At 34.4% G+C, this 10,223-nt stretch overlaps 1 protein-coding gene and 1 non-coding gene across 2 annotated transcripts; one reads left to right on the top strand and one right to left on the bottom strand.

Annotated features, from left to right (window-relative positions):
- Nucleotides 1-2,736: 2,736 nt before the first annotated feature.
- LOC113707809 (isoleucine N-monooxygenase 1-like) lies at nucleotides 2,737-4,826 on the top strand. The gene is made up of 2 exons (XM_027230128.2): nucleotides 2,737-3,735; nucleotides 4,203-4,826. Exons 1-2 carry the CDS (start codon nucleotides 2,737-2,739, stop codon nucleotides 4,824-4,826), a joined length of 1,623 nt encoding a protein of 540 aa, XP_027085929.2.
- A 5,001-nt stretch (nucleotides 4,827-9,827) lies between these two features.
- On the bottom strand, nucleotides 9,828-9,934 carry LOC113709154 (small nucleolar RNA R71). The gene has a single exon (XR_003452577.1). It is a non-coding gene; the product is annotated as a small nucleolar RNA R71 (small nucleolar RNA).
- Nucleotides 9,935-10,223: the final 289 nt, after the last annotated feature.

The following is a 10,223-nucleotide window of genomic DNA, read 5'->3' as shown; positions in this document are numbered from 1 at the left end:
TTGTGAGCCATTCATATATTGCTTTCATTCTATTTGGCAACTGATTGAATGGCTTTTTTTAATGTCCTTTGTTCATTTTTAAAAGTATGACCCATTTGGATTTAATTGGTGAATCTTTCCTCGTTTGCTTTTCAAAATTTTCAATTTTAAGCAGTCTGTTAGGTTATTGAATCAACTCATTTTAGATAAATTGTAAGAAGTAGTGAATGCTAAGTATTTAGTATCCATTTAAAATGGTTATAGAGATTTATTGTACATAAAATAATTCAAATTTATAAGAAAAATGATGGAGGGTAGGAAAGATTTGCCAAAAGTGAAAACACCTCTTAGAATAGCTGCATTGGATCACCCTCCCGTAAAGGGTAGCATTTGGTTAGAAGTCTCCTATCATTTGAATATGTGATTCGTGAATGAATTAGAAGTTATCCTCCTACTCTTAATATGGAAGCCATTGTATGGTTTGCTTATGCATGACTTATTAGTGAACCTTTCTGTGCGAGCACTAAACTAGTACATATTTCTCAAAATGCAGGTTGATTAAGATGGCTTGCCCTGAATTTGATTTTACTCTTCCGCTGTTCGTATTATCAACCCAACATTATATGTGAATACAACAAATCTACGACCATCAGTATAGAAATATAAAATAACATCAAACTAAATATCTCGAATTTATCTTAAAATTCTCTTGGATGCTTGCAAGTAGGATGGGTGTAGAAACTCTACGAATATGCTAATCAAACAAATTTTCATAAGTGATGCCAGGCATTCTAAAATTCTGTTGGGAAAAGGGTATCGGTACAGGCACACAATATCAGAGTTAGTTCAGGACAAATTTCTCTTTCCTCACGTACCAGTTAAAATAGAAATAAATCAAATCACCAAATAATAATACTAATAGTGATAATAAAAAAACAAGAAAAATAAAGGCACAGGACACCAAGATTTTTACGTGGAAAGCCCAAATTGGGAAAAATCACGGGACCTAATCCAGTTAAAATCTCCACTATCACAATAATGGGAATACACAGGTCTATTCGAAAATATTCGGATGATAATAATATTACTACTACCAACTAAGCAAAACTGCTACAAAATCACCCCAAAAAATTACAACTGTCAAAAAAGTGGGTTTGAAAAGATATTACCAAATGAAGAAGAAATTCAAAATGTAAACCGGTAGATAAGTAAAGCCTCACGAAAGGATATCGCATGGATAAAATTTTGTTTCAATTAGATTTCGAATCACCCTCCAATCAATCCAGACCTTGAAATTTTTCGCTCCCTATCTTATTTACTCTTTCTCTCTCTTCGTCTTTCTCTCAACAAGGAAGAACATGACGGCTGACACTTTTTCTCACAGGAAGACCAATTGCTTCTTGCGGCTGCTACTCCTTTTTGGTTTTTGTCCAAGTCAAATTTTGACGTAAACCTAAAAGTATTTGGTTTTGTGGTTTGGCCCACAAATAGGCTGGCCACAAATCCAACAAATTCGAATATCGAACACTTCCTTAACAAACATTGTCTTGTCTTTCTCATTACATATTGTCTTGCATTATTCAACTATAATAGCTACGATTTTCCGTTTACTCTGAAGCACCAATGATGAGGAGCGTGAACCAGGATGAACAACTGAAAGACATCCTCTGCGTGCAACAACTTTCTTCATTTTCTTATTGTACTATATTCTGCGTAACCAATTAAAATTTGTTTTCATCCTAAGTAAGATCCAAAGGATAAAATTTTTAAAACAATTTTTTTTTCAGTCTTTAAGATAAAGAACTTATCATAGTAATGATATCTTAAAAGCATTTCTTGTCGAACAAATTGAAATGATTGAAAATTTTCTATTTGAAGGTACGACAATTTACTTTAACCAAAAGAGTGCCTTTTTAACTAAATTAGATTTTAATTATATACTAATACACAGACAATAAACAAAAAATAAATGGAAAAACAGAAAATTTCTAATTTTAATATAACTTAGTGTAACCAATTCTACACATATTCTGATTGCAATAACTAGAGATGGTAAATTTCAATATGAAGAGTTTCTTAGGAAATTTTACGAAATTCCTTTTATTATATCGTGTCTTTCCTTTCTATTAAAATATAACAATCCTACAACAAAATGTAGGGTGGATTTCAGAATATCACCTAATAAATAAAGTTTTTCTCTAAGAGTTAAGCTTGGAACTACTACAAGTTGTCATGTATTTGTAAAATAATCTGTTTGGCAATTGATTTCTTCAGACCATTTTGCTCTGAGAATAAGATTTTTACAATTGTTGCAAGGAAATAGCATGATCTAAAACTTGGTATAATGTACGTTTCTCCTATTTCAGCACAAACACCCTCGAAAAGAAATTAGGTATTGCTTTTAAAATAGATATATATATATATATATATCCAAAAAAAAAACTAAGGCTAATCTTTACAAACCACAAAAAAAGAAAATGTGCATTTTTGAACAAGACTCTACACAATTTTAGGGGATTAGTCTATCCAAAAAGTTGGAATAACCCTAAGTGGAAAAAAAAAAAATAATGGTATCCAAAAGTCCGTGGGAGCTACTCAAAATCATAGATACCTAATGCTACCAACAAATTTCTCCTATAAAAGCTCGCATAATTGCACTCTTTACAAACCATCAACGGGAATTGCAGACACTCAATACCTCTCACATATACCAAAAGCTCAAAGCAATTCTTAAGAACTTTCATACGGTCTCAAGTCATGAATTACACTTCCAGTCTTCGTGTTGATTCAAGCTTGGGATTTACCTCAATGTCATGGATCCCATATTTCTCAGGATTCACGGCTTTGGTTTTGTTGGTGATCTTTAAGATGGACAAATGGTTAACTATTTGTCTAAAGAATAACAAAACTCGTCGATTCCCTCTCCCTCCTGGCCCAAAACCCTTGCCTTTCATTGGTTGCATTTTCCAAATGCTGAGAAACAGACCAACAAATCGATGGATATGTAAATTCATGGATGATTTGAATACCGAAATCGCATGTATCCGCATTTTCGGTGTTCATGTCATTCCAGTCACTTCTCCTGAGCTCGCTCGCCAGTTCTGTAAGAAACAAGACTCGATTTTCTCCAGCAGACCTGTTTGTATGTCTGCAGAGCTTTGTAGTGGAGGATTCTTGACAACCGGCCTTTCACCTTTGGGCGATCAATACAAGAAAATGAAGAGGATGGTCGTTTCCAGTGTGCTCTCACCTGCTAAACACCAATGGCTTCATAGCAAGCGAGCAGAGGAAGCAGATCATTTGGTTAATTACGTTTACAATCAGTGCAAGGACAATGCCACCGGTGGGCTAGTGGACATAAGATTGGTTACGCAACACTACTGCGGAAATGTGATTAGAAAGATGATTTTCAACAAGAGATTCTTCGGGAAAGGAATGGAAGATGGAGGACCAGGTGCTGAGGAAGTTGAACATATCAATGCACTCTTCAAAATCCTTGCTTATTTGTATGCATTCAGCTTATCAGATTACATGCCCTGGGTGAAGATTTTTGATTTTGATGGCCACCGAAAGATTCTTACTGAGGCCGTTGCATGTGTACGAAAGCACCAAGATCCCGAAATTGAAAAAAGGATTAAAATGTGGGAGAGTGGCTTGAAAAATGAGGAAGAAGACCTTCTTGATGTCCTAATCAGGCTCAAAGATAGCAACGGCAGACCCCTCTTAACAACTGAGGAGATGAGAGCACAAATTACTGTAAGGAATCCTCTATCCTGCTGCATGGTTACATAAACAATTTCTTAAACAAATGGGGTAAATCAAACTTTAGCTCCTTATCAGCTAGTGCCCTTTCACATAAGTACAAAATCAATCGTAGGGGCCACACTCCAAAACTTAAAATCTTGCTTGCAGACTCAATGCTGTGAAACATTCAGGTAAACCATGCCCACATCAAATGACGTACAAAAGGTGACATAAGACGACATCATCTTGTTCGCTCACGTTTTAATGATGTGGTTTATGTGTGCTCAAGCCCATCAGCCACGCTCTGACCATATATGTTGATTAGCAGAAATTAGAAAAGGATGGAATCTCAATAAGCCCTAATCACCAACAAAATGCAACTTGCAATATGGTGTTGTTCGGTCAGAGTCGATTATTGGACTTGGAAAAGAAGGATTATTAGTTTCACTTTTAACTTTACTATGATGCATGCTCGACAGGAATTAATGTTTGCAACAGTCGATAATCCATCAAATGCTGTGGAGTGGGCATTAGCAGAGATGCTAAATCAACCTGAAATGCTTCAAAAAGCCACAGAAGAGCTAGACGCCGTGGTTGGAAAGGATAGACTTGTTCAAGAATCTGACCTTCCGAGGCTGAAATATGTGAAGGCCTGCGTAAGAGAGTCCTTTCGGCTGCATCCATTAGCACCCTTTAATGTTCCTCATGTATCTACTCAGGACACCGTCGTTGGTGGCTACTTCATCCCGAAAGGTAGCCATGTTATCCTCAGCCGTCCAGGACTTGGCCGTAATCCTCGAATCTGGGAGGATCCGCTGAAGTACAAGCCTGAGCGCCACATGAAGGACATGGAGGATGCTAGAATGGATCTCAACGATCCAGAATTAAATATGTTTTCCTTCAGCACCGGAAGGCGTGGATGTCCAGGAGTCCTTTTGGGTTCCACACTCACTGTGATGTTGCTGGCCAGACTTCTTCAATGCTTTAGCTGGAAGATTCCATCAGGTCATTCGCAAATCGATTTAGCAGAGTGCGAGGATGCTGGCTTCCTTGCCAAACCTCTCGTTGCAGTTGCTGAACCACGATTCCCACAATTCAACTAGGATGATACCTTTTCATGATTTACCTTCTTATGTATCATCCTCTCGTGTCTACTCTCCCTATCCTGTTATTAGTGTCATCTTTTCACTTTTACGGTTCCTAATGAACTTCTACTAAGTGTAGCCAATTCTGCACAAATTCTTGATTGACTTGTGATAAGATATAAAATCCAAAGGGAAAATTGTCCAAAACGTCCCTCACATTTTGTAAAATAACTTTTTTCGTCCCTCACTTTTAAAAGTGTAATTTTATATCCCTTACATATTCACATCGGACAAATTTAGTCCCTAACTAGGTTTCCGATCATTTTTTGGCCGGAATCCATCATGTGCAAGGCACATGATCATTTTTTAAGGGTAAATTATATTTTACATAATCTCATCTATAGTCCTCCACATTTTATAAAATAAATTTTTTCGTCCCTCACATTTTATCAAATGATTTTTTTCATCCCTCACATTTCACAAAATGAATTTCTTCATCCCTCACATTTCACAAAATAAATTTTTCATTTCTCACTAATTATGTGTGTGACTACATTTTTTTTAAACACACATATATGTCTATTTGATTTTGCTTAATAATAATAGTATAAATACATGTATGTAATTGGGCTCAACTTGTGGGCTATTTTCTTTTTTTGTATGATTATGACTAATATTTACCAATAGAATCTTAATTTGCATATTCTTATTGTATTTTGATCGAAAATAGCTTTATTGGCTAACTTGACAATGAATGCAAGATTATTTACTAGCTAATATCAGATGAAATCAAATGATCACGTATAATATATGGCATTCGTATTGTTAAGTGAAATCAAATAAACACATACATATATTTATACTATTCAGATTATTAAACAAAATCAAATAGACATATACTTGTGTTTAAATAAAATGTATTCACACACATTTGTTTTAGGGTTTCCCTCACATACATAATTAGTGAGGGATGAAAATATTCATTTTTTGAAATGTGAGGGATGGAGAAATTCATTTTGTGAAATGTGAGGGATGAAAAAATCATTTTATAAAATGTGAGGGACGAAAAAATTTGTTTTATAAAATGTGGAGGACTATAGATCAGATTATGTAAAATATAATTTGACAAATTTACCCTTAAAAAATGATCACGTGCAAGGCACGTGATGGATTCCGACCAAAAAATAATCGGAAACCTAGTTAGGGACTAAATTTTACCGATGTGAATATGTAAGGGACATAAAATTGCACTTTTAAAAGTAAGGGATGAAAAAAGTTATTTTACAAAATGTGAGGGACGTTTTGGACGATTTTCCCAAATCCAAATATTCGTAATCGAGGTTTCGGAATTAAGTTTTTGTCGATTAGTTTAGCTCAGAACTATTACAAGTTGTTATGTATTTCTAAAATAGTCTGGTTGGCATATCGATTCCTTCAGGCCATTTTGCTCTGAAAATAAGATTTTACCATTGTTACAAGGAAATAATATGCTCGAAAACTTGTTATAAAATACGTTTCTCCTTTTTCAGCACAAACATCCTTGAAAAGAAATTAGTTACTGCTTTTAAAATAAATATATATCCGACAAGTTATCTGGTACCAAAAACATGTGCATAAATGTCCTTCCCCCCAAATGTAGGCCCTTTCTTGGTCCATATATCCGATTGCTTGGTTCAATGCACCCACTTAAAGTGAGCCATAAAGACAATACACCTTTATCTGTGACCTTGCGAGGCTTAATAATTAATTTTGCTGTACTACTTTCTATGTTGTGGACAACCATCAAAATTCGGTTAACTGGTGAATTTCAATCACCACTTTTTAATATAGTCCGAAAAACATCAATTACGATACTGTGTAATAAGTTGTTTAAAACTGCAATAATCAAACCGTGTGGGGTACTGTATATATAATTGCCATGCATATATGCCTCTATTAATATAGTAAATCAAGTGTAAGTAAAATATTGTAATTGGTTGTTATCAAAGACTCTTTGTAACAGCCCTTCAAGAAAGCAAGGGAATAATTCATGTTGAAAATAGTTTTTAAACTAACATTAGGCAAGTAGTTCATTTGGCAAGTGTTTATGTCACATGTAATATAACATAATCTAGTACTAGTCATCTAGAAGGTAAGTAATATCTTTGGATGTGCATTTTGATGACTCTTCCTTTGTAAGGAGATAGTGTGAGATATTACAAGTTCTCTGTTTATGTTAATTAATTAATTAGGATTAATTTTAGGGTCTGTCTAACAGGTGCCCTGTGGGTACTCAACTTCATTAAGACATATTTTAGATGTCATATTTTTGGAAATGTAAAATTAATTAGAGAAAGAAAAGAAATATAACGAAAGGTAGGTAAGATTAAATAAGAAAAGTATATAAATGTAAGGTAGGGTAATAATTGTTAGTATGCACATCCATTAGAAAATCCCTTAATTTTATATACATTATAATAATGTATAGTAGTGGTACCGATAAATGTGCATATTCTCAATTTAGTTGAATTTAATCTTTCATTTTGGCACATGTAATATGCATCCATGCTTGTTGGTGTAGACACTATTAGATATTCAAGATTAATCCCATTAACAATTACATTACCAGTATTCATTGAATTGATAGATACAAATTAGTATAGAATATGAAACTTATATTAGTAATTAGTGATAAGAGAATATTTAACGTATATTTTGTACAAGTTTGGCACGAACTTTTGGTATGTTTTGAGAAGATTAAAGTCATATTTGAAATCTTTTGGTGATAATTGTTTAAATATTGTTTAAGTGTTCAAAACTTGATAAATGAGTGGATTAATGCATTAATTTTATGAAATTGTGAAGGATATTGATATATGAAATTCATGCACCAGATGAAGGAAATGTAAGGATCGTCCAGAGAATAAAGTACAAAAGAAACTAGGAGCAAAAATGAAGAAAAAGGAAAGAAGTGAAAATCTGGAAATTGACAAGTACGGATCCGAGCTCGGATCCGAGTAAACAAAGGGCGATCCGAACCCTCGTTTGTACTTCTGGAGCAATGGATCTGAGGTAAGGCGATCTGAGCTCGGATTTATATAGAAAGGCCTTGGATCCTCCATGATCCGAGCTCGGAACTTTCTCCACCCCTCGGATCCGAGATTCGGATTTGCCTCTCTCTACTGCAAGTGACACAACCGTTTTTCCTCACTTTTCACACAACTTTCCAGCTATTTTGGGTGAGAGAATTCGGTAGCACATGCTTCTGCAATAAAAGAGAAGACAAAATGAGTTATTAACAAGTCAAAACAATATTTCTTTTGACTTTCTTTACAAAATTTGAGTTGTTGGAATCATGAAGGAGAAGAAAGTGCCTTTCTACCACTTTTTATGCAGAAAATGAAGGAGAAGCCAGAGGAGGACCATACGTAGCTAGTTTTTCTTCTTACATGTTTCTCTCTAGCTAGAGGTTCTTGGGGAAGCACTTGGAGATTTCACTTGTAATCATCTTGCACAAAACATAGCAGAAATTTGAGGGTTTCACCATTACTTGGCTAAGTCTTCCTTTATCTTTCTTGTACTTGTAATTTATGATGTTTTGCATTGATAAACTTATGAGTTTGATTGTTATATCATTCATGGGCAACTAAACTTCTTTATCTAGGGAGTAGATGAAACTTATAGTTAAATGATATGAATTGAATGTGATTTATATTTGTTGTATCTTGTATTGACTTGTCTATTTGTGTAGTTGTAATTACTTGTTATTGTTTGATCACCAATAGCATACTTATAGTTGTTATTATTCAATGAGAATTGGTAGTAACAATGGAAACGCATGAGTAGAACTTAAGTTGTATGTTCATGAAAATAGAGGTACATTTAAGTGGATTACTTAGCATTTCATGAAGAAAAACAGAGTAGAACTAGTATTTCACCATGAAGATAGGAAAAGCTGAACTACTTTAGGCCATTTTACCATGAGAATGAGATTTGGTAATATTGGAAATGAATCCCTAGTTTAACAAGAATAATAACAAGAGGTAAATTTATTCATTTGTGTCGTTTATGCCATAAGTGGAATCTATATCCCTAGATTTAAGTCTTTAGTAAAGAAATCTCCATTTATATCTTTCAATTTATTAATCCAAATTTGTAGACAATAGCATTATAATCTTCTTGTTCAAATTTATCGTAAATGTAAATAATAGAGAAAATAAGAGCCTAGTACTTGTTTAAATTGCTCCTTGTGGGATCGACCTGATATTTGCCCAAAACTATTAAGTGATTTGTATACTTGCAGTTCAACAAGTAAAATTCGGAAATAAACTTGCATTGATATAAAAATCCTGTCAAGTTTTTGGCGCCGTTGCCGGGGAGCGGCAATATTAGGGTCTAATCATCTCTATTAATTTAGATATTTTCATTATTTTTATTCAAGTTGTTTATAGTTGATTTTAACAATTAAAACTGTAAAATTTCTCTTGTTTTTATTTATAGTGTATGCACCGATCAAAACGAGAAATTGCACCTTTCGATCCTGAAATTGAGAGGACACTTTGGAGACAAAGGAGGCATATACCACATCAAGAGGAACAAGAGATTTGGCAGCCGATAGAAGAAATCTTGATAGGGTTATCATTTGAGAAAGAAATGACAAAAAATTAACCAAATAGGTGAATTTTACGAGATTTTGCTTTACCGGGTACACAAGGATCTCAAATTAGCATCGCAAGGCCAACGATAAATGCTAATAATTTTGAAATTAAACCATCACTAATTCAAATGGTACAACAATCTCAATATGGAGGTAATGCTACCGAAAATCCAAATTCTCATTTGTCAACATTTCTTGAAATTTGTGCTACAATTAAGTTTAATGGTGTTAGTGATGATGTAATTAAATTTCGATTATTTCCATTTTCACTAAGGGACAAGGCCAAGGTTTGGCTACAATCTCATCCTCCGAATACTTTTACTACTTGAGCTGAATTAACTAAGGCTTTTCTCAATACATTCTTTCCACCTGGAAAAACTGCTAGACTAAGAATAGATATAACTAGTTTCTCTCAACAGAAAGGAGAGACATTGTACGAAACTTGGGAGCGCTATAAGGAATTGCAACGAAAATGTCCTCATCATGGTTTACCAGATTGGCTAGTGGTCCAAACATTTTACAATGGTCTCACCTATCTAACAAAGACGCATGTAGATGCGGCAGTGGGAGGAGCATTGATGGGAAAGACAGCCGAGGAAACTCAACAATTGATTGAAAAAATGGCTGCTAACAACTACCAATGGGCCAACGAACGAGGTAATACGAGGAGAACCGCAAGTATGCTGGAAGTAGATACCTTGAATATGTTAACTGCAAAGATAGATAATGTGGTTAGGATATTTAATAGGTATATTGGTTCTAACTCTAATCAAGGAGTA

Source organism: Coffea arabica, chromosome 8c, assembly GCF_036785885.1.
Source record: "Coffea arabica cultivar ET-39 chromosome 8c, Coffea Arabica ET-39 HiFi, whole genome shotgun sequence".
NCBI lineage: Eukaryota > Viridiplantae > Streptophyta > Magnoliopsida > Gentianales > Rubiaceae > Coffea > Coffea arabica.
Note: the sequence above shows the minus strand (reverse complement) of the source record. Positions and strands in the feature narration are given on the sequence as shown.